At 44.7% G+C, this 24817-nt stretch overlaps 1 protein-coding gene across 1 annotated transcript in view; it reads right to left on the bottom strand.

Annotated features, from left to right (window-relative positions):
* Nucleotides 1–24817, bottom strand: part of LOC121046736 — an 80477-nt gene that overhangs the window by 18364 nt on the left and 37296 nt on the right. Inside the window, exons 2-5 of the mRNA XM_042289704.1 lie at nucleotides 19460–19523; nucleotides 13522–13607; nucleotides 9863–9955; nucleotides 6609–6668 (exon numbers count right to left, since the gene is read on the bottom strand). Coding sequence (XP_042145638.1) covers nucleotides 6609–6668; nucleotides 9863–9955; nucleotides 13522–13607; nucleotides 19460–19523 — 303 coding nt within the window. The remainder of the gene's footprint in view (nucleotides 1–6608; nucleotides 6669–9862; nucleotides 9956–13521; nucleotides 13608–19459; nucleotides 19524–24817) is intronic.

Here is a 24817-nt window from a genome sequence, read left to right as displayed (position 1 = left end):
GAGCACTGCGAAGTGGACGACCATTGGTTTCGTAACGATGTAATCTCGCGATTTATAAGCTCTAAAAATATTCAGGTTGGCTATAGACCAAGACGCTGTCTAGAAACAAGCCCGCGTTTGTTTATACACGTGCACGTGCGCAGAAACTGGATTGGCGCGAGGTAAATTGTCCGCGCAAGCGGATTGCCGACAGCAGCGCCACCTCAGCGGTGTGACGTCAGGGAGTCGGGTTCGTGTCACCTCACCGACAACTTCAGAAGCGGCGCGTCTCGAGCATTTTATTATCGCTCCAATGAATTTGCGACACGAAGGACGAATCACACTATGCGATAACACAGTAAGACACGCCCGGCGTTTGTTAAGCTCTCAATGACAGGCAACTTTCTGTGGGCAGTGAAACCTATACAGAATGATTTTTTTTTTTTAATTCGGACAGATTTATTACAACAAATCCGTAAAAGATGCACTAATACGGTTTGTGCAGGGAAGTTAAGGGAGACATGATGTGGGTGGCTAATCTTTGTTATAAGTCGGCTAATGAACTAAACTTCGTTAAATAACTTTTTAATCAGTGAAAATAGACATAGGGTTTCAAATAGAAACTTAGAGAGCGTCATGGAAAAAGACTAAATCAACTCTTTTTAGAACGACTTGAAGCTCGTGGGAAACTCGGGGGCGCGCCAAAGTTGCCACTCGTGAAACAGGCGCAAAGCTAGCAGTGGCGGTACGCGATAATGATCTAATCATCCGCGTTCCGCCACTGCTAGCTTTGCGCCTGCTTTGCGAGGTGTAACTTGGGCGCGCCCCCGAGTTTCCCATGAGCTTCAAGTCGTTCTAAAAAGAGTTGATTTAGTCTTTTTCAATGACGCTCTCTAAGTTTCTATTTGGAATCCTATGTCTATTTTCACTAATTAAAAAGTTATTTAACGAATTTTAGTTCATTAGCCGACCTATCGCAAAGATTAGCCACCCACATAGTGTCTCCCTGGCCCTATAACTTACCTGCACAAACCATATTAGTGCATCCTTTACGGATTTGTTGTAATACACATGTTCAAATTAAAAAAAAATATATATATATCATTCGGTTTAGGCGCGCACGCGCGCTCTGGCACACTGAGCGCCGATCAAAGCTGTGCACGAGCGCTTTTCGCTCCTCCTGAAATGCCACGAAAAGTTGCCCACCGGCAAATACAAGTATAGAGAATATCACAAAAAAAGTACACTGTTTTTTTGTTTTGTTTTTTTACCGCAAAAATAAACTAGGCATCGCCGAACGCTCATTCTCCGCCCAAAGGTCGCGCTAGAGGTCACAACCAGATGCCAAAGTTTCAGCCCGATCCGATACCTTATTCGAAAGTTATAAGTGATTTTCTGAAAACATCAATGGGAAAATGGCGGCAGCAGAAACCGGAAACGGGAAAAAATGGGCTCCATTTTCCCATTGAAATTTTCAGAAAATCACTGTTGAATAAGGTGTCCGTTCGGGCTGAAACTTTGGCATCTGGTTGTGACCTCTAGCGCTACCTTTGGGCGTAGAATGAGCGTTCGGCGATGCCTAGTTTAATTTTGCGGTGAAAAAAAATAAAAAATAAAAAAATAAAAACCTTGTAAAATTTTTTTGTGACACACTGTATGCTATAGTCAGTTAGCTATATTACGCTGTACTTCAAAGGTATACAAGCGCGAGCTAGCCCGCGCTCCTGGCTTTGATACATGCATTTGTTTAACCATAACGTCCTCTATACTGGCTACATCTGGATTAGCATGCTAAAAGTCGTTCGGCGGTTCCACGGAGGGAGTGAAGGTTTTAACGAGGATAACGGGCGCCCGTGATGACCGAGTCGCCACATAGCGGCGGTCTCCGACGCTATACGTGATTTCCATTTTAAGCGTGAAGCTGCTCGCTCAGCGGTGCTTCTTGACGCTTGTTTTCGTAAGGAAGCAATCTCGTGGCGCGGTACAAGTGCGCCCACCCACTCTTGTTGCCTTGGCAGCGAGATGCTTTACCCCTTCGATCCAGCACTTGTAAAAGGTGTTGAGATTACAGAAGTGAGAACCTGGCGAAAGAGAGAGAGAGGGGCAGATGCGGAGAGAGGTGGAGAAAGAGAGGCTGAGAAAGAAAGGGGAGAGGAAGGCAGCGAGAAAGTTAGATATATCCAGAGAGAGGGTGAGAGAGAAAAAGAGAGAGAGAGAGAGGCAGCAGGAGGGAGGTGCAGTGAGAGAAGGAGATCTAAAGAGAGAAAGAGAGATAGAAAGAGAGAGATATATTTCGGGTTATTGCGTGGTTTTTAGCATCTAGCTTCTGGTCAGCGCGGCTCTGGTGCCACCTAAGCTTATACATGACGACCGAAGCTTTGCCTCTTTACCTGCTTTGTACACAAGCGTGTTGATGTTTGTACTTATAGGATTAGTGAGAGCACAATTTTTCCTTTATACTTACCCGGATCAAGGCGTTTTGTTTTGGCAGACCTCTCTTGATGTTTTTTGAGAGGGCGTGTGTGTCGATCGGCTTTCCGATTATCTACGGGCTTAGCAAAAAATGTGATGATCTCTGCGTTTATCAACAGATATTGTAACAACAGTGTTCTATAAATGAAGTGTGACTATATTCGATGGGCGGGTCTCTAGAATAAAAAAAGACGAGAGAGGCTAGGCCGTGGCTACGACTCAAAGCCGGTTGAACAAATATACGACAAAGACGGATTTCACCGGCCAGATTGGTTACGCCGCAGCTACTGAAATGCACCGAGAGAACTTTTGTGTTTGTACCCCTGCGGCAATCTCGCTGCAGAGCACTGCCGCCTGCCTCCTGCGGATTAAAGTTGTGGTAGTGTCACAGGTGCATGTATGCGCCGAACGTTTGATGGGATCAGTCTATTAGAATCGGAGGGAGCTATTAAACGGTAGTCGCTGCCAGACAAGACCCAGTCTTACTGCGTACCAGGATGCAAAGGGGCGGAATCGAGCTCTGCTGCCGTAATTAGGATCAGCTGCCAGGTGCAGAGTTGGGAAAGAGCGCTTAACGTCCCGGGGTAAGCCGTCCCCTGGAGCTGATTTGTCACGCTGGAACCTTTCGACTGGTATACCGTGGTGATATGCAAGTAACGCAATCCTTTGTCCCCGTTCTCTGGGGAGTATTATCGTCATTGCGGTATAGTATGGACGCTGGAAATCAATCGTGAAGCAAGACGCTGAATGGCATTGAGTCCTCCATGGCGCTCCGGGTGTATACTGTCACGCCGCCTGTACGAAACCCCAACAGAGACATAAAATGCAAAGTCGCTGGGCTGTAGGCGCCTGGTGTTCCACGGAAGAGAACAACCACGCATGCCCAGAAGGCGTTCCGCAGCCCAGTAGGCAAAGATGACAGCGCGCAAAAGGTGCCCCCCCCCCCCCCCCCCACCTAAAAGTTTTTCTTTGTTGTTGTTTTATTTTGGCTTCTCATCATGTATCATCAGTGTTGAGAACTACTTTAAGTACATTGTACTTAAAGTACTACTTTTGAAAGGTTTGGAAAAATTTGTACTTTACTTGAAATATACATTCTCTGAGTATATATACTTGTACTTTTCTCGAGGTATATTTTTTTTTCTGGTACTTTCCGATGAAAGTAGAACTCCCGACTTCAATGTACAGCCCCAAATTTGGTCTCGGTGAAATTATGCTTTTTCAAAGATGACGCGTTCATGTTCTTGGCTTCCGCATTAAGGTTGAGTAACAAGAAAAAAAAAAAAGAAGCCTATTGTCATGTGAAAACGCACTATTAACTTTCAAGACGTCATCCGGTAGTTCCTCTGGGTCAAGGCCGATAAGACTTATTGGTATCGGTGGCTATAAGACCGATACCAACAAGTGACTTATAAGTTGATTACGTTAAATAGTTCGTCAACGAGAGTAAAACAACTACTCTTTAGCCACTTAACCTTATCCCATATTTGCCACCAATGCGTTCTGTTGCCTTTTTCTCCGTGTTCCCCTCTCCAAATGGAGAAAAATAAAGAATTCTCATTTTAATTTCGAAATGTGTGAAGCAGCCTATCGGCACCTAGTTTCCCGTTTTGCGAGTCAGCCGTTGTCCTGTCTTTACTCGTTCTTCGTCCCTGTTGTTCTGAGGCTGTTTTTCATCATGTTTAACCCGTTTTTTTTTTTTCGTGGGTGCCGCAATTTTGATGTTTAGTGCAGAGCGAACACAGTTCGCGATTTTTACGGTTCGAACTTTGCTACGACCCAACCCGTTACGCCGGGGCAACACATGCATCTCCCATCACATAAAAAAAAAAAAAAAAAATTACACTACCTCGATTATGCTGACAAAGACCGCAGATCATATGTTGCGAATGAGCTGGGCACATGGTACGTGTGTCTGTGACGTCACCCAACATCATGAGCTCACATTACTTTGACGTCACGTGACGTAACGTTGTCACAAAGTATAACGACGTCACCGTGACGTCACGATGATGTTAGCGTAACGAGATGTCGTGACGGCATCATAACGTCATTATGTTACGTGACGTCACAGTCCTTCGTGGCATTTTACTTAAAAAAATAAGATTAGGCTAAAAAAAGAGCACACTAGGTGTTAAAAAAATGAAACAGTTTGAAATAAACTAAATTTAACTCCAGGTTCACAGGTAAAGCGCAGTATGCGTGTTGTGTTCTCACTGTAAGGTCTTTGGAAGCCTTTGGGAGAATGCAGGCTCTCCTATATTCTCCCTGAGCCAGTACTGAGTGACTATACGCTCAAGGGACAGAGAACACTCGTTCTGATGCTAATGTAGTGTCGGGGAAGGCACCCTTGCGGTCTCGCGGGTGACGATTCTGCTGTTGTGAACTTTTCCCCTCCACTCGCGAAATGACGTAGGTGTAGGACGCCCGTCGTCGATATCGCCAAATGCTCGAAAAAAGAAAATCGCCCAAACTCGCCGCAGGTTTTTCTCAAGATTCGATCTCAGACTCGCTGTTTGTGGAGCGAGCGCGCTATCACAGAGCTAGGGTGACCACCCGTCCCGCGACTCGCGGGACTGTCCCGCCCGAGAAATCCCCGAATTTTCAAAATGTCCCGCATTTCAAACCGTCGTAGAATTCGCTCTGCAACTCATGGTGCTACCGAACAACGGGGCACGAAGAAGCGCGGAGGTCGCTGGTAATTATGTGAATCGGAGTGGTACGCCATTTTCTATCTAAGCATTGCGGGAAGCCACCGTCGTTCTTGTAGGAAGACCGACGCGCATGCGCCGTTGTGCCTCTTCCCTTGGTGGCCAAATATTGAGAAAATGCTCACCAATAGTTGTGTGTAGTAAATGTGGCAACTACAAACTATTGTAATTATTTCATATAGTTGTCTCAATCTGAAAAGGCTGTTGTGGAGATTTGTTTTAGTGACGACAACCACACTAGACAAAAAGCCTGCAATTCACAAAGGTGGAAAAAACAACATAATGTTAAAAATGTGTTAAACATTTCGACAAAAACCCCGAGACTGGGACAAAAAGGGACGGGCAAACACAAAGTCTCTTTTTGAGACTTTGTGTTTGTCCGTCCCTTTTTGTCCCAGTCTCGGGGTTTTTGTCGAAATGTTTAACCACCACCAGCTCGTTTGCGCCCTTACCTTTTGTTCATTAAAAATGTGTGTAGGACCGTGTTGATAAAAGTAAGCGTTGATTGGAAATAAAACCCGAAAAAGATTTACTGTTTCTTAATTTCATTTGATGCATTGATTTCTTCTGCAGCTGGATTTTATGCTTTCAATAAATAACATATTTGGCATAAAGACATGTCACTGGGAGTCAAAGTTACTTTACCCTAATAGCTGCAACACAATTTCCAGCTCTATAAGCAGCACAGTATATTAAATGTGTTAACAGACCCTCGGTTCGTGGTGTGCGTGTTCACAAATTTCCTCTACCCCCCCCCCTCCCCCTCTCCCTCCCCCCTTTTTCCGCGTGTCCCGCATTTCGCTAGCAGGAAGGTGGTCATCCTACACAGAGCCATGCCGGCAGCTCCGACGCGCCGCCCGATAAACCACTTGTGTCGAGGACAGCCGCGCTTAGGAGTCTCGCGCAGCGCCCGTCACAGGCTTTCCGTGTGGATAAAAGAAATGAGCGTGTCACTCCCCGAGCAGACAATGGCAGCGATTCCTTCACGTAAAGTGCAATATACACGAGATAGAAATACATTAGAATCTGATAAGGTGCCGCAGCTATCGAGGTGTCTGCACATAGCCTCCTCTATACTGACAAAGCCTGGCAGATGACCACGAGAAGCGGCCGCCGAAATGGAAAAGGTGGAGCGGCAGACAACGGAAGAGAGGAGAGCCACGTGACTGGCGTCCGCTGCGGCGAGACGCCGAAACACACTTCTACCGAGCGAGCAAGTGTGTTTCGGGTCTTCGCCGCTGCAAAAGCTGTGCGCTGACGTCCAGGTTTCCCGAGAAATGGCTCTTTGATGCTCTGTGCTACTAGATCCTCGCGCTCAAAACCTGCGAACGGGCACTCAGTGTCTCCGCCGTCGAACTGCCAGGCTTTTTGAGTATTGGAGGCTATGGTCTGCACTGTGGATTCACTCAAAAATGCTATTTTTTTGTGTGCAAAGCATGTACTTACGTTTACTGCGCACAGAATGTAATCGACGACGTACATGGTGATGACGAACGGGTTCACGGGCTGCGGGAAAAAAAACCAACAACAGCAATGAAGTGGCAGAATCTGACGGACACCGCGGGCATACATCTTTTTTTTTGTTTTCTCTTAAACTTCTCTAAACGGATACAAACTAAGAATGCGTCAAATAATTGCCAGCATCATACATCCACTATAGCTACTGCACTGAATCGCTCCGCGGGCCAATCGGGAAAGGAGATAATTTGGAGTTTTTGTAGACCGCACTGCCCCCTCCGCTAAGCGTTCCGCAACGAAGAAGTTGCTACTGCGCCTGCGCGCCGATAGCCTTGACTGTGAAGTTCCCGTTACCGTAGCGGGTTGCGGAGGGCCTTGCGGGACGGCGAAAACGATGTACGAAAACTCCCTAATCGGGAGTTTTCGTAGATCGTTTCCGCTGTCCCGCAACGCTCTCCGCAACCCGTTACGCTAGCCGGAACTCTACAGTCAAGGCCATCGGCGCGCAAGCGCAGTAGCGGCTGCTTCGTTGCGGAGGGCTTAGCGAAAGGGGAAACGCGGTCTACGAAAACTCCCTAATCATGGCAGATTTTGTGACGTCAGCGCGACGTTAGTCCCTCGATCGGTAGCGAACTATTTGCGCAACGCGGAGGAACAGTGGCTGACGGTAATGAGGCTGCATATGAGGAGGTCCTGGCACATTCCGGACTGTTATTCGACTCCCGAGAAACGCACAACAAATCCTCTCTAAAAACAAAAAAAAAAAAAAAAAACGCAGGGCGGGGCTTATTTTATTTACGCTTCCGGTGATTGGTTCTCCGGCAGTCCGATCGGCCGACGCTGCATTCTGATTGGCGAAGGGAGAAATAATGAGGTGCTCTGGACCTGCCACGACCTGCACTTTTTAAGCTGGCAGTAACTATACAACCTTTTGTGTCTGAAAAAAAAAAAAAAAAAAAAAAAAACGATCTCGCTTGTTTGTAATCTTTGTCGTTCTTCGGCGTCGTTCCCCCGATTTGTTAAGTCCTCACCGTATACGCACCAACACAACGTTTACAAACAAGCCTGCGTTTGCCTACACTATGCACTCTAAGAAATGCCTGCGCGTCTACTTACCCGCAAAACACTCAAAATAGCCAATCATTGCGATCTAGGAAATCAGCTCAGCCAAGGAGGCGGCGGAACATCCGTTTAGGCCTAGAAGTCTGCGCTGTGGCATTGCGCACTGTAAAGCGTCCTGCTTGCATTGCGTAATGCCACAGCGCAGGCTTAATTTTGAGGGCCAAACAGATGTTCCGACTCCTCATTCGCTGAGCTGATTTCGTAGATTGCAGAGATTGTCTCTTTGAGTGTTTTGCGGGTAAGTAGACTCGCAGGCATTTCTTAGAGTGTAGGTGCGGGAACTGCGCATGTGCAGAAACGAAATCCTGGAGAGGGGTAGCGTCGGCGCGCATGCGTACATAGTATCGACCGCAGCGGCGCCGCAGTGGTGTGATGTCGGAGAGTTGAGTTGGTCTATATATATACGTCGTATAAGGAGCCGCCAGTCAGTGAGCTGACATCACCGCTCCAGTGTCTCGTCTATATTGCAAACCCAGTTTTATTATTATATTTTTCTTTTTACGGGCGCTGTCGACGTGTCTTTAGAATTTATTTTTCTCTCCTATTGCGCATGGGTTCTCAGGTTTTGTAGGATCTGGGTTCAATCATGACCGTTTAGCTTAAAAAAAACAAAAAAACAAAAACGATCTAGTTAATAATATATATGCCAAAATATCTTGGGTAATATTTTTCTCATTGTGTACGACAAAAAACACACACACAGATAACTTACCGGGCATCAAAAGAATAATCTTTACGAATAAGACCCGGTATTTTGGGATAAGAAAACGTCGCAGCAGGGGAAGTCCTTTGTGGGTCTCAATTTCGTCTGCAGAGACGTGTTCTTAACAAGTTAGAGGGCTCCACTAACTTAATTAGATTCCTTCAGGCCTCGCGATGTAGGGAACAAATATAAACGTCTATCCCATAAAAAAAAGGATGTTTATTTATTACTGTATTTAGGATTTTGTTTTGTGAATGCAGAAATAAATCTGTCTTTCTGCATAATTTCGCTTCTGCCCGTGAAAAAGTTATATCATTCCAGACAACAAAGAACGCTTGGGCGCGTGGAGGGAGGGAGGGAGGGGAGGAAATGGGAGGGGCGGGAGAGAGGGAGGGAGGGAGAGTGAAAAATGCAGATTTCTAAGAAAGCTAGTTCCCACTAAAGCATATCGGGAAATATTTGTATGATAAGGAATTAATGGTATTTATTACAGATCGATCTAGCGTGAAGCTTTCGCATGTTCCATTCTGTTAGAAGACATTAAATTAGAATATAGGTCCTAGAAACGATTCCGTATTTTGATCCTTTCGTTTAGTTTAAATTTCCCTAACAAATATTTTTTTTTTTTTTTTTTTGTCGGGGGTGACTTTGAAACGAGACGCAGCGGCACAGAAAGACATAGCGTCACTGACGGAACATGCATTCTTTTACAGCCAAATCTAGCGGATAATGTTTCCGCTGGAGCCTTATTTCATCCTAATACTCATCGGAGGCGTATTTTTCGTTTTTTAGGAGTTTCGCGAGAAGCTAAGCATTTTTGTAACGTGAACTTGCGTTGCAACGAACAATTATAGGCAATATTTGCACATCTTATATGTTTTTTTTTATTATTTTAGCGGTCGTCTTGCTTCGAATCCGAATTTTCTGAAATGATGACCTTACTGAGGATTAAGAGAGAATATTGCCGATAGTAGATTTTTCATATAGTTACAAAACCATAAACTTCCTTCGTTGAACATTAAACGGCAGCGACGCAGCTGCTTTCAATTTGCAAGACGTTCGGCAATGCAAAATCGTGAAATTTATCAACATGTCCACATAAATGCATTGAGCAAACTCTCGTTTGAATTGACTTTTCTTTATTTTATTTTTTTCAAAGGAAAACAAGAACATAGAGGTTTCGAATCCTAACGTTGCTACACAATGTTTTCAACATATAAAGCGGATAATTAGCTTCGATCGATGCTACACGTAAAAACAGAAATATAAACCTTTCGGACGATTAGAAGCCCGACAGAGAAGCAACTCCAACGTACTCGTGCACGCAATCGTACAGTTTTTTTTTTTTTTAGTTCGCATAAGGTCACGAACTTTGTACAAAGCGCGCACAGGAGCGAGGAGAAGTGGTGTTACGTACGAGGTCTGTGATGAGGTACAAGGAGAGAACCATGTCCAGGAGCGTCGTCATCGACACAACGATGAGCCATGGAATGAGCAGGAGCCGATTGTCCTGCCGAGAAGAATCATGTTTGTAACCGCTAATAAGGTTGATAGCTGGACTAGTTGGTCATCCTTGTACGTAATGGAATATAACTGCGCAAAGATACAAAAAGGAAAAGACAAACCAGACAGGACAGAGCGCTGGCTCGCAGCTAAAGCTTCTTTATTCAACGAAAAAAAGAAAAATAAAGAGAAAGAAAAAAAACAAAAAAACAACAACAATATTTTACGCAATCGCACGCGCACCTTTCACCCATGATAGGTGCCTACGGCACGCGCTGGACCCTTATTGTCAGCTTCAGGGATTCCAGCTCCTTAGGGTGCCTACATGTCTGTCTGTCTCAGGGTGAAGACATCCATTGTTGCCCATAGTGTGCCAGCGCGTGACGCTCTCGCGCACTCGGTGCGTGACATGGGCGGTAAAATGGCGTCTATAGCCAAAGCTACGCGCTCCAGCTGAGTGACACCGGACTGCGCGCGCGCTTCATAATTCATAAAAACATGATTGGGCGCAAAAATGGCTGAGATGTCACCACTCAAGCAAAAGCGCGCGTGTGTATGAAGGCACTCTACAGCTCCTTGCCTGACAACGCCACTGATTCTGCGCTCCTACACTTTTTTTTCCTCTACTCTGGGTGTAGAAGGCCTCCAGCACCTCGCGTGTCACTTTGTTCCTGTGCCGTCCCAAGATGGTGGTGGCACTCAAAAGCGGCTCGCACAGGCACTCTTTACAGGAAACCGATAGGTGACCTCCCACTGTCGCTCCGAGGGTGTGTACTTGTGTTCGCGGAGCGTCTCATTCAGGCACCGTCCCGTTTGTCCCACGTAGGTGCGGCCGCACGAGAGGGAAATAGTGTAGACTACTCCCGTGACACATGGGACGAACGGCCTGACGTGCTTCTTACTACACTTGTTCCTTGCGATTCCCTCTGCCTTCGCATGAACTCTGGGGCCTATCTGGCTCATTTTTTTTGTGGTACGGAGAAAACCACTGGGATTCCATATCGGCTTCCAACATTTTTTTAAATTGTGAGAAATCCTGCGTAAGTACGGGATAAAACTACAGGTCGCTTGCGTTCCACGTCCCGTTGTGTAGACTGGCTACCCTTTACTTTCTTCAGCAGTTTGCTTGCGGCGTCTGAAAGTAGTGTCGTTGGATAGCCAGCTTTCCTCAGTCTGTCAGTCTGTAGCCTAAAGCTCTCCCCCAGAGTGTGGAGGCATGATTGTTTGAGCGCTGAGCTCAGACACGATATAACGGTGCCCCTCTAATGATCTGACCACTCCCGTTTGGAAGACAACGCGAACGTACTCAACTATACCGTCGCTGTCAGCTAAAACAACAACAACAACAACAACAACAACAACAACAGCAACAATAAAACGCATGGTTGGCGACGTTGGAGCTTCTCGTTTCGCGGTTGGTTCAGGGGCATTTTAATCGACCAATGCCGCAGTCTGATTGGCTGCGAAGCTATAATGAGACGATGAGAATTCGTCACGAACGGAAAACACCAAACGTCTCTACTCTTAAAAAAAGAAAAAAGAAAAAAGCTTGTTAAAAGGAACAACCAACTTTTACACCCTTAATCTGGTGAGAAAGGAAGTGCTTTGCTTATTACCCTCCTCGAGGGAGACAGATACTAGCGCCCCTTATTTGTAATGCGTTCTTCAAAAGCAAGGTTACCCCCCCCCTCCCCCCCCCCCCCCCCGTCACTTTCGTCGTTCTCATTCGGATTTCGTCGGCGGTGGAACGCTGGCACTTTTCGCTTTTAAAAAGCATGTTTTTGCGTAAAAACAAACGGAAAAAGCTCCTTTTGTATGAAGTTTTCTTGGAGATTTGTACAAAATGGCAAGAACGTTATGTTTGCATACAATATTTGTTTGCAGGTTTTTGCGACAAAATTAATATTGTTTCCTTACAGTCATATCTCACCGCCCGAAGGAAAAATCCATCCATGTAACCCTGTTTGGCAGTCAATGTTTTCTAGTGGACCGCTGACTGTGCCTGACTGTAGGTTAAGCATGTATGTCTGATTGGCCAACAAGTTACTCTGACCGACAGTCAAACTCCAGTCAGACTCCACTTGTCGGCTTTCTGATGGTTTCCTGGTGGCAGTCGGCCGCCGCGAAATGCCATCAAGATGTCTTGGTGGCGATTCTGATTGTACATCGATTGTCTCTGACTGTACGTCAAAAAGCTTTGACGTGCAGACAGACATACGGTCAAAGGACGTAAAGTTCGTTCGGATACCACTATTTCGTCAAATCTATGAATACGAAAAATAATCTATGCACAAGAAAACGATTTCGGGACGTGAGCCCATAAAACCGCTGATGTTAGAGATATGACACTCAGCCGACCGACAACCTTGATCAGAAGCCCGCCTAAACGCCGAACACGCCACTTCGCTTCGCCCATAGAGGCTTCACCGAGCTTTCAAGAACGATCGCTCTCGACTGGTTTTGTTTGCCCGCTTGCTCCAACCTGTCGATCCTGCCCGGGCTCTACAATGTCTTATGTTTTAGTAGAATTTCTACTCGACAAGACCCAGCCTGTTGTGAGTTCCGACGATGTAAGGGACTTCAGCGGTGTAGTTGAAGACGACAAGGTGTACCAGGTCTACTGGGCCGGAGACGCGCGAACAAAAGGATCGTTCTACGACGCGAAAGTACTCTACATGACAGGTGAGTAGAACTGAAGTACGGCGAGTGATGTACGAGTGCTTTGCATAACATGCTGAAGGCTTAACTGCATTTGCAGCCGAAGCATCTCGTATAAAACGAATGCTCAAATCGGGCTTCCAAAGCGATGGCGTTAAGGTGTCCGATTTGTACGCAAGTGGTCGCGGGTTCGATCCGCGGTGGTCTGCTTTTTTTTCTTTTTTTTCTCGAACATTTTGTTTTATCGAGGCATTTGGCGATATTTATGAGTGCGTAAAGCTGTACTCTTATATAAATGCTGCCCTTGTTGATGAAATTCCCTTGGGCAGTGGCAGTCAGACGTCATCTGATGGACCATCAGATGACGTCTGATGGTCTATCACGTTCCACCAAGGCTGCCGACTGGCAGTCAGTGTCCCAAGTTACGTATCTTGATGGAATTTTCAATAGGGCGGTGACCTCAGGAAGCGCGTTCCGACTTTGGTGTGTCCTGACTTCGGTGAATAATCGCGGCACGTCCGTTCGAGAGAAGCGGGTGGGCAGCCCTGAAACTCTTTCCATTGTATACGCGGCTTGCATCAACAATGGTTGATGAAAGCCGATATTGAAAAGTATCTGCATACGCTATCGAAAGCGATACTCTTTGACTTTTGTGAAAACGTCTACTTCTTGTTGAATCTGAAGACTTGTTAGCCCCAGAAAGCGGCTTACTGCCTGAAGGGACTAACAAAATGGTCGACGGAAGCTGGTTGACTGTTATTGCCCCTTAGAAAAGGTGATCGTACACCCTTGAAGCATGTGCTGTCACTCCTAGAAAGGTGAAACCTCCAACGAAGAAGGGGAAAAAAGGGGGAGGGGGGGGGGTCTTGGTGAGAGAGTCGTGGTTAAGAAAAAACTAGAGGGCGTTGCACTTACAAAAAACAGGCCTAGGAGCAAGACGATGGACGCGACGACGCAGAGTCCAGAGAAGGTCAGCAGAAACAGGCTCATGGTGAAGCGGACTGAAACCGAAACCCGAAACTCTCGAAACGGTTTTGCATTTGACACAATAGACCATTTGCTATATAGTAGAGAGTTTTAGCAGATCGTTTTTTCACCCCGATAACGATACCTCCTCTCCCTTCCGGCCGCCTTGGGCATGCATGGTATCATTATCGGGATGAAAAAACGATCTACTAAAACTCTCTATTACCCAAGCATGAAAGAGAATGCGGGAATCGGTGTTTCACCCGCCACACGCGCACGCCTTCCTCGTATAAAAGATTCGAACTAAATAACCAAAATAAAGCCTTGACGAACGCGCATGCAAGATGCAATTTGTTTTAGGCATTTGCTTTAGAAAAGTTACGACTGCCGAGGTCAGCACGTGCGGCACGTGGAGCACCAATCCCTGCATTCTCCTTGATGCTTGGGTAATATAGGCGCTTTGCAGCAGCTGTGCGTGGGCGCCTACATAACCGACCTTTAATTTTTGTTTCCTCCTATAACGTTTACTCCACTTTATCATGATCAGAGCAGGGCAGGCTATTGCCGTTTTAAATTCTACTATGTCCTTCTGCCCAGCATTGGTCTCTGTGGCGTTTCTTCAACGTCCGCTTCACTGGCTCGGCATCTCGGTAAGACAAGAGAAGGTCAGCAATGGCGGCTGTAATCTGGCGCGTGTGCAAAGCGTCTATAGCAATAGGTTCCACGGGTATGATACGGCCTGAAAGTTCGTCTGCTTTTTGCGTACCTGGTCCGCTTGTTTACCCCCTCAAAAGGCGCACACGTGCTTTCCCCTCGACCTCGATCAATGATTGCGGCACGCACTTGGCCGCATGATCGTCATCACGGGTTCGCGCTCGCGCTTTCTCTATTCTGCCCTTTGTTTGGTGTGCCCCCCTCCTTGCCGTTTCGATGATTGGAAGACGCATTTTGAAAACCTTCGCTCGCCGTACAGTCTGTCGCAACTTAAAATCAGCGGTAGTTGCTCCGCCTCATGCGGGAACTTGCTAGCCTCCGTACCACTTCCGCGTATGCGTAGACAAAAAACGCCGAAAGGCGAGGAGCGCGAGCTGGAGGCAAAGCATTTGTGCAGAGCCGTATATGTAGAGTGTATGGCCATTCGTTGGGAAGTATAGGAGGCGAATGAGGAGGCGCCATTGGCCGAAAGCGGGCTGGGCCTGGTCCAGAGCGTCTTCAGAAATTCGAGTTTGACCAACCAGAAGCCGGAAGTAATACCCTGGCGGTGGTCGCAAGAAACAAACCTGATAACTGCATCGGAGTAACTCTCGATGACTGAAAATATGGTACACGTGATGTTTCAATCACGGTCATCCAAAATGATGGTGGAAGAGTGCGACCAGCGGAACGATCGACATAGTCCGTACGCCAAGCGCCGAGGGCCGGGAATCTGCCATCCGAGCGGTCACACTCTATCCGAGCAAAACAGAATTGAGCGGCGCAATCGTTTCTTACATCTATCTGCATGATCATGATGAAAACAAGAGGTGCACCTTATTTTCAACTACGAAGAGTCACTGCACTTCAATTGTACGCGCTTATTAAAACCATATACGAACATATACCTTTTTTCAGAGTTGTTTGTCGCTACCACCGCTAGGGGATACTTTTCGGCTTCTGGTTGGTCAAGAGAGCATGCCAAGCCCTCTTTCAGAGTCTGACGCACGCCCTGGCTCTGGCCGCGCCTCCCATGGACCAAACTCTCTGTATACACGGCTCTGCATCTGTACGGCTGATCCATAGCCTCCTCTATACTGACAAAGCCTGGCAGACCACCACGAGAAGCGGCCGCCGAAACGAAAGACGTGGAACGGCAGACAACGGATGGGAGGAGAGCCACGTGACTGGTGCCCCGCTGCGGCGAGACGCCGAAACACGCTTCTCCCGAGCGAACAAGTGTGTTTCGGGTCCTCGCCGCTGCAAAAGCTGTTCGCTGACGTCCAGGTTCCCCGAGAAATGGCACTTTGATGTTCTTTGCTACCAGATTCTCGTGCTCCAAGTCTGGGACCGGGCACTCTATGGCTCCGTCGTGGAACTGCCAGGCTTTCTGAGTATAGAGGAGGCTATGGCTGATCTCATGTTGCAAGAGGGTATAACCATGGTGTCACGCGCCCCGGTAGAAGGGAGAGAAATAAAACACATCATATATTGCTTCCTCAGGAATTGCTAACAACATCTTGGTCGAATCATCGGCGTAATGCGTTTTTAGATGGCAGTATACTGTACCATTTTTACTGTATACAGGACTGTCGACAGTCCTGTATACAGTAAAAATGGTACAGAATACTGCAATCTATGTCACGGTGGTGACGGCGATCACCTTGGTTTGGTCTGCAGTCACCGAGAGGATTAAACCGACAGGGAGTTGCTTCAGTTGTCTCTCCTCTAGCACCGGCTTCCCTCTTGTAAGGCTTTTACGTCTCGCGAGTCTCGAGCGTACAAGCGCAACCGAAGCACGGCGGAAAGCAACGAGCGAGTGCCGGAAGTCGGTCATCCGAAAAAGACGCCCCGCCGTTCTCATCTCTCGGTGGGTGTAGACATAAAGCAGAGCACCCCCGGCACGACTCCACCCACGCGTAAAAAGTATAACTTTACCTTCCAACTTTTTTCTTTTCTTTTGGCCACATTAGTGCTATTCACCGCTCTTTTTAACGCTAATGGGAGTAGCGAGCTTCGAAGAAAGAAAGCCCCGTCGCCCCATTTGCATCGTTAGCTTCTCAAGTGACGCCACGTGATCCGACCCTGAGCGAGTAGAACGCGAGAACTCGTAAAAAGTTCCATTCGAAAGAGTATTCGGATGGGTGAACACTGTAGAGAGGTGCCACGCCGCGGTAGCGTAAGACGTATAGGCGGCCGAAAGCAGCCGAGTAAGAAGAACTACGTACACCAGCTGGCGTGCTGGAAGTTGTGTAGGCCAATACATTCCTACGAGTCGTCAGAATTCCGAGAGGTGCGGCGCGTGCACCAAGGCGTGTTCAAATTAGCTTATGCACGCCGACTGCTCATCACTAATTAACTCTCGAGTTAGTGACGCACGGTAAGATAAACGAGAACTACGCGCCGTAAAAAAACTACCACACCGGTTTGCCCGTAGAAAACGCACAAAGTAAAAAAAAAAAAAAAAAAAAAAACGCGAGCGAGAACGTGGCGTGAATATGTCGAGCATGAATGAACCTGTGAAAAAAATACGTATTTTTCTTTTTTGTGTGTGTGTCACTGTTTTTGCAAGGTTTTTGGTGGAATACGGTGCTTCTGGCGAGGGAAGCTTTTCTCCTTCTCTGACCACATATCTTGTTTTAGCACGTGTGAATGATGTTTAGTGTTCCGGCCACACGCACATAATGTTTGAACATGATGACATTGCTTTTTTTTCTTCTCTGAAGTGCGTTTTTTATAGTGCGTTGCATTTGGGCATGCGCCCCAGATGACGAACGAAGTGAAAACGGTGGTTCTGTAGTTTTTATTGTTAATTTAGCTTTGGCGCGTTCCGCCGGTCGTTATTGGGTAGACATTTTCTCTTTTTTTTTTTCATTGAACTATGCATTTTTAAGTTAGAAAATAAAAAAAAATGAGACAAGTTTAGAATCCCCTGTAACGCCGAATTAGAGCGCAGCTCTTGAGGAGGAGGAGCGTAAGGTACGGAGAGGAGGGTGTGCCCCTCCTCCTCATCCGTACCCTCCCCTCCTCCTCTCCTACTCGCCTCCCATTCGGGGAAACATTTTCCCGTTAAATTTAGTGAGAGAAATTTCCCGCTGAATTTATCGGAAAAATTTATCCATAATGCAGCGCGCGGTGACGTCATCTATGACGTAACTTGCGACCCTCGTGACGTCACACGTGACGTCACGAGTGACGTCATCAAGGGAAACGCCACACACTGCACCGCACGGTTACGCTGACGACGACGGCGACGGCGACGCCGCTCAAGCCGGAAACAGGCGCATAAGAGCTGCGCTCTAAAAAAAATAATGCAACAGGCACAGTTTTAGAAGAGCTAAATCTCAACTCGAATACGATTTATATTGTCACAAATTAAGGCGACGTGAAGACGAAGAGTGAACTGAAAAATAAAGGTTTAATTGGCGAACTTGTGCCTAACAAAAATAAGTAACGGAAGAGCGTCGAGGCAGCAGAACAGCGGGCGGCGATTCGGCGGCACTACAGAGCGCTAGCGAGGCTGAGACTGACTCGACAAGGTCGCGGGCAGCTGCTTATCTACCATACGTCACAATCTCGAAAGTTCGGCAAAGAAAGTTAGAGCGTCGCTCGCTCGGGGCGAGGATGAACTGGCACTTTCGAGAATAGCAAAGCAAAGGGAAAGTTACGTCTGCTGCGAGAATGACCGGGAATCTTCTAGAAGACCGTGACCAAGCGTTGCCTTCTCGGCTCTGCGGGCGGCAATATCCCTGTGAGTCTCTACTATAGTAAAAAATCGTATTTATATAAGACATTTCTTGGTTCATTAAGCGCATGTGAACAAATAAGATAATGTAAGCAGATAGGACAACCGTATAAGCACAATATAAGGTTATATAAATTATGAGAAACTTCTTAAACGCTGCTTATATTTTATTACACGTTGCTATAGGGTTCTCATATGTTCTTATATAATTTTATATGATCATATGCGCTTATTACACCAAGGCATTTCTTACACAAACACTAAGGATAAGTTAATGCTTGCGTGATAGTTATTATATTGCATTATATACATTTATAAAAAAGGAAAATAAAAGTTGAACTCATTACCACGCATTTTTTCTTTTTTTCTTTTTTAAACGAAAGAACAAAAATTAAATATTTTGTTTGTTTGTTTCCCAATATTTACGAATACAAACATAACTTGCTGAACTGATTTCTGCCCTGAATACATCGGGATTTTACTATTGGCAGTGAGCTTGCATCTTTCCGGGGCACAGATAAAATCAGCTAAAGTTTACTTCTCTGTACGACGAGACCTTAAAGCGATAGGTGCGGAAATACTGCTTGGAATCGAACGGCGCAGCGTCCAACCTTTCAAAGAAAAACGGCATGGCCTGGGTTTACTGTGAAGGCTTTGAACGACGGAGTGCTCTTCGGTTCGAAACCCTTTTCGCGCGCCCGTGGAAGTTCGAACCTCACCTATGGACCTCTTTCTTTGCAGCCTACGACAAGCAGTACTTCGTGTTTCCTCTAAATATGTCTTTAAGGAAGAGAGTCCGAGAGGATGGACGAGGAATTATTCTACTCATTTTATCTTTACACACTGAAGCGTTCGTGGCTATTGCTTTCCTTCTGCTTTTTTTAAGGCTTTGTAAAACCTGTCTAAATTTTATGTACCTTTGTATTCAAAGTTTTTTTTCCTGTCCCCCCTCATATAATGCATCAGGATCATCTGGTGGACTAATTAGTTAAACGTTTTAAGATATGTTTAACTCCCTGTTTACGTTTCCTCTCCGTGTCGCGCGCTATCCCCTATCTCATGTAAATTAAGGCTGATCCACACACTTCCTACCGACGCCGACACAACCTGTTTTTAAGCCTCTTGTGAGTGCTTACGACAGGCAGCGCATGCAGCAGGAATGGCGGTCGTAATCGGCCTAAAAGCTGCTTGTGTCGGTCTCAACGTACTCGAACGAGAGTGGGCACACTTTAGCAAAGCTTGGCTATCAGACGATCTACGCACAACAGCAGCAAGTGAGCGACGCCCAGAGGTTGTATTAGCAAACGCGTATATTTATGAGTTAATTATGTTATGAAGGTAGAGTGAGCAGACAGGCGAGCTGGTTTATGTCACATTTTTGAAAAAACACTGGAGACGACGGACGAAAAAAGAGACAAACACAAAACATCTCAACTTACTCACACTCACCCTGAGAATGAAGCACCGTGTTCACGTGGCATATTCCGGCCGTCACCAATATCGTGTAGAATATCTGAAAACAACAACAACAACAACAACAAGAAAAGCTTCATATTGATGAAGTTGAGGCTTTTCACGCGCAAAGTGTCATTTGCAACAAAAAAATATAGCGAAAAACATAAAAGCGACGCCAGGGGTTATGGAAACTACCTACTCTCAGACATTTTGAAAAAAAAAAAAAAAAAGAAACCAGAACGAAAGAAAAAGAAGCGCTTGTTTTTGTCTTTAATTTCTGTTAATTGTTAGACAGAACGTTTGAACCCAGGGTGTGAGATAGACAGGTGGGGAAACGGCCCATAGAAGCGTACCGCAGCGTCGTGACCGGATTGCGTACTCGTCTGCTTGCGGGTACCCCCGATGTGCGACAGATGGCGCAGCGGCGAGAATAAAAAAATCGGAATTGGATTTGCGTGGAACTCTATGGGAGAGTGCGCAAACTAAACCGAGAGCACGACAGTCCTCCATTGAAAATCCACGAGAAATCATCTCCGTCAGCTTAGCCGGTCGCCACCGGTCGCCCACCCGGAGTGAGAGTTCGCGGTGCTCCACATAGATGGCGCCACAGAAAAAGGGAAAACCGAGGGGGACACAATCCGGCCGCTCATTTGGCTCTCGTTTCCCCACCTGTTTATCTTACACCCTGTTTGAACCTTTCTTTTTCTCTTCTGCGTGTCTCCCGGTTTTGTCTCACCTCGGTATTTTGCTCTTCTACTTCCTATTATGAACCTTGCAGTTATCGAGAAATGTAACCTTAGTTGGTCTTCATAGCGCGACAGAGTAAGCGTGAAGACGACATCTTCACGTTTTCACATTTTCCTTCGGGCATTAGAGAGCACCGAGACTTACGGCTCAATTTTATTACTCCAATAAGCACTGTATACACCACGCTAGCAGTAAATATGACAGTGTTTGAGTTTAAAAAAACGATGTTTGTTTACTTATGCTTATAAAAGTGTCACACTTTTTCGATTCGGCAATTTAAATTTAATGTAAACAAAGTAACACGTTTATACTGATAAAAGCTCCACTGAAACTTACGTTATGTATGGCCGATAAACAGAGAGCTCCCATGCAAGTCCAATGCTTTCGCAAGCTATTGAGAATAACAAGCACTGCTCTGTTTCAGATACGATGGAAGGAGTGCGATTCTCGTCACATAATGCTCGGTCTTCGTAATTTGACGCTGCAAACCTTAAATTTGAAAAGCTGTTCATCGCACTGTTCGCTCTTTTTCCGCAGAATGGGAGAGCTCCCTCAGGTCCTGAAGGGGCAAAGTAGCGTAGTGAATCTCCGGTTTCTATATGCTCCGTTCAACCTTAACGCTACACGCTCGCAGAACCAATCAACGGCCTTCCCTTTATCACATGACCTCAACCCCCGCGTGTTTACTCTAAAAATTAAGGCCGGCGAGTTGACTTCCTTGCAGAACGCGAGACAAGGAATCACGGCCAACACTAGAACACTACAGTCCGTTGCAACTCAAGAATGTAGGGCTAGGGAAAGGAAGGGCGGAAAGGAGGAAGCAGACGGAACGCTGGAGAGAGGAGGAGGTTTCCCCTCTCTTCTACATGGTTTCTTCTGCTTCCTCCTCCCCGGCCTTCCTTTCCCTCGCTCTACCTTCTTGAGTTACAACGGACGATTGCGAAGGTGAAGCTCAGAATACGATCAGACTAAAAAAATGCCGTGTGCGCAGAGACAAGCACCTAGTGAAACACCATGCAAAATGTCCCGGCACACGTCGCATTTTTCAGATCTAATGCAATTCGTCATTTATACTTCTACTGTTCACCTATATTGTCTGTCTCTGGGTTCTGCAGTAAAGTACACCAAAATATATATATGGGTGGTTTCATCTCAACTCAGGCACGGATAAGGGGTCGAATGTTTAATTTTGGCGAAAAAAGATGTGTTTTGGGAAAAACCCTTCTGTGACAGGGAGTGCAAACAACAAGTTTGTGCGATTTTTCGTTCTCGAGTTAGGGACATTTTAAGCAGTCGAGGCGCAAACTCACCTTTCTCTCGCCTCTCGGAGGTGTCATGTTTCGCTCCTTTCTACTTTTTGCTTTTTTTTTTGGTAGTGTAATGTAACTTTTTTCGGCCACTCTTAGAATAGAGATTATTTATGGTGAACATTTTTATTGTGATTATTTATATTCACTTTTGTTTCAAATATAGTCAAAGTGTGTCCCTTTGACATTATTTTTCGAAGATTGACCAGCTCTTCCGAGTGACCTATTTGAGATATCGTAACATATTTAGTATTTTCAGAAAGCTAAGCGTATACCCTTTCTATTGATAACAAATTTAATGTTGCGTGTAAGAGAGAAAGGGCAGTGTACTCTCGTAAAGCAAGGACTATTTCAAAAGTTTTGCAAATTGGAGGTCGATTTTCTAAATCAAACTACATTTTATTTGGCTGATTTTTTTTTCTCTAGGTAGCTATTGCAGTGCTTTATAAGTTAACATAAATAGAAAATGTAATATCGTGTTTGTATGGCAGCTATAAAAACTTGAAGTCCGATTTGTTTGACTGTTTTGTCAGTAAATCAACTTACTCGCAAAAATACACTAATTCAAAATTGGCGCCTCTTATTTTTTTTAACAGATAGCTGTGACCACACTTATTTTCTGATAAATAACTTTACAGCGATTAATTATATGGAATATATTTGAAAAAAATTTGCCAAAATGACGTTTTTGGATGATATTTGTCAAAGTTTACCAGCTCTTCCGTGTGACCTATATGAGGTGTCTTAACATATTTAGTATTTTCAGAAAGCTTAGAGTAGACTAATTCTAATGAGAACAAATTTGACGTTGTGTGTAAAAGAGAAAGGGCAGTATTTTTTCGTAAAGCAAGAACTATTTCAAAAACGTTTGCGAATTGAAGGTCGATTTTCTAAAAAGCTATACCTTTGTTTGGCTTATTATTTTTCTCTAGCTACCTATTGCAGTGATTTATAAAGTAAAATAAACAGAAAACGTAATATTTTGTTTGTATGGCGGCTATAAAAGCCTACATTTTGGTTTTTGTTCACTTGTCGCACAGTAATACACGTGACTCACAAAAATACACCAACTTATAATTAACGCCTCTGAAATTTTAAATAGTTGCCTGTAAATTTCTTGAATAAAAGAAGATGCGAACGGCGAGTTATGCCAATAAAGCGACTAGGTCATAATATCCTTAATGCGTTTTTTTGTTTTGTTTTGTTTTGTCAAACCGCCTCTCTGCAACAATATTTGACGAAGTTCAGCAAGCTGTGCTGTGTGACCTAATCAATTGATTTCTATGATCTTTACATCACCGTAAAGCTCCAATTGAGCTCTTTTTTTGTATAATTTTTGAATATATTGCTTTAAACATATCACGCAGAAGATTTGCTTGAAAAACGAATATTTAGAAAAGCCCACCTTTTATTTCTTTCATTTGTTTATTCACAGTTAGGTAATATAGTAGTCTGTTAGGAACTGCCAACAGAAATTGTAATATATTGTTTGTATGGCCGCTATTACGACTTGAATCTCGTGCTATGAGAGTTTTGAACGGGACTTCGTATAGACGCTCAGCTGAGCAGAATGTTGACCTATGTAAGGTTTTCTATTTAATGTTAGTACTTACCTCAATATATGAGCGGGGAAAAGCCAGTAAAGCAACACTATTTATCCTAACAATATTTATTTACTTGGCATCGGGGTGATTTGCAAGGTGTGTGAGCTTCACCCTATAATAATAATAATGATAATAATAATAATAACAATAATAATAATAATAATAATAATCATGTTTTATTTTTCTTTAGTGCCCACAGACAGCTGTAACGGCTTTTGTGTGGTGCACTGTCATTTCGTGTTTACAGCAACACTATTTAAAATACAAACATGCACAAAATTACAGAGACATTTGTAAGGACACAAATACAAGTTTGCAGAGCCAATACAAGCTTACACTAACTCTTGGTTGGATAAAATACACTTTTTCAAGGCCGACTTGAAAATAACAAAATCAAGAAAAATGTCAACGTTACAATCGCATATAATATTATAGGCAGACTGCATACTACACAATGGCGATGATTCACAAATTCTAGTAGGATAAAATGTTAAAAAATGTATTGACGGAGAAGATATGTAACAACTAGACTCCGGACAAGCTTAAGTCAAGAGAAAAAGTCTAAGTAACCTGGTGTGAATCACTGAAAATAGAAATGAAACCTACACACATGACTAACACATTTGAAGCCTTACACGCTACGAAATGCTCGTTATTTTACGAAAGAGCCCGTATGTGCACAAAATAGACCGTACTTCCTAAGCGTCAGATACTAAATCGTACATATGTATATGCACTGCATATCTGTTTGACATAAGAAGATTTGACAATTACTAATCAAGTTCGGTATTTCAAACTCAAAGCCGAAATTAAAAGGCCCCAGAGGAATTCTCTAACGATCTGCATTCCCCCGTATTTAGAGGAAGTAAGCGCTGTGCCCGCACTTGTGGATACGGACTTCTAAGTAGCTTTTTTTAAGTGCACTACTCCAAATTTCAATAATGTTTATGGTTGGATATTGAGGTAACTGCGAACGATAAATAGAAAACCTTACATAGGCAAAACTTTTGCTCAGCAGAGCGCCTGTGTGAAGTCTCATTCAAAACGCTCATAGCACGAGATTCGATTCGTAATAGCGGCTATACAAACAATATATTACAATTTCTGTTGGTAGTTCCTGAGAGACTACTATATTACCTAACTGTGAATAAAACATAAAATAAATAATAGGTGGTTTTGTTTAGAAAATTGACTCCAAACATGCTAGCTTTCCATATATTCATTTTTCAGGCACATGTTGCGCATTATATATTTAGCGCAAAATATTCAGATTATACTGAAAAATGAGCTTAATTGGAGATTTACGGTGATGTAAAGATCATAAAAATATGTTGATTATGTCATGCATCACAGCTTGCTGAATTTTGTCAAATATCGTCGCAGAGAGGCGGTTCGACAATTTAAAAAAAAGAAACACATTAAGGATCTTATTACCTAGACGCTTAATTAGCATAAAAAAGCATATCTCGAGAGTTTTCCCAAAAAAGTTATATTGATGTAGCGTAAAAAGTAGGGAAAAGGGATGGTGTAAAATATGGCACCCCCGAAAGCTGGAAAAACGTCTGTTTCCACCTTGGCCGCTTGAACGGTCCATAACTTAAAAAACTTCAACTTGAAACTCTAACCAAGCTTCATTGAAAGCAAGAATCCCTACGTTTCGGAACCAACTCGATCGGTCCCTTGATCACGGGTGC

The sequence above is a fragment of the Ixodes scapularis genome, unplaced genomic scaffold (assembly GCF_016920785.2).
Source record: "Ixodes scapularis isolate PalLabHiFi unplaced genomic scaffold, ASM1692078v2 PGA_scaffold13__105_contigs__length_92229423, whole genome shotgun sequence".
Classification (NCBI taxonomy): Eukaryota; Metazoa; Arthropoda; class Arachnida; order Ixodida; family Ixodidae; genus Ixodes; species Ixodes scapularis.
This window is presented reverse-complemented; position numbering and strand designations above follow the sequence as displayed.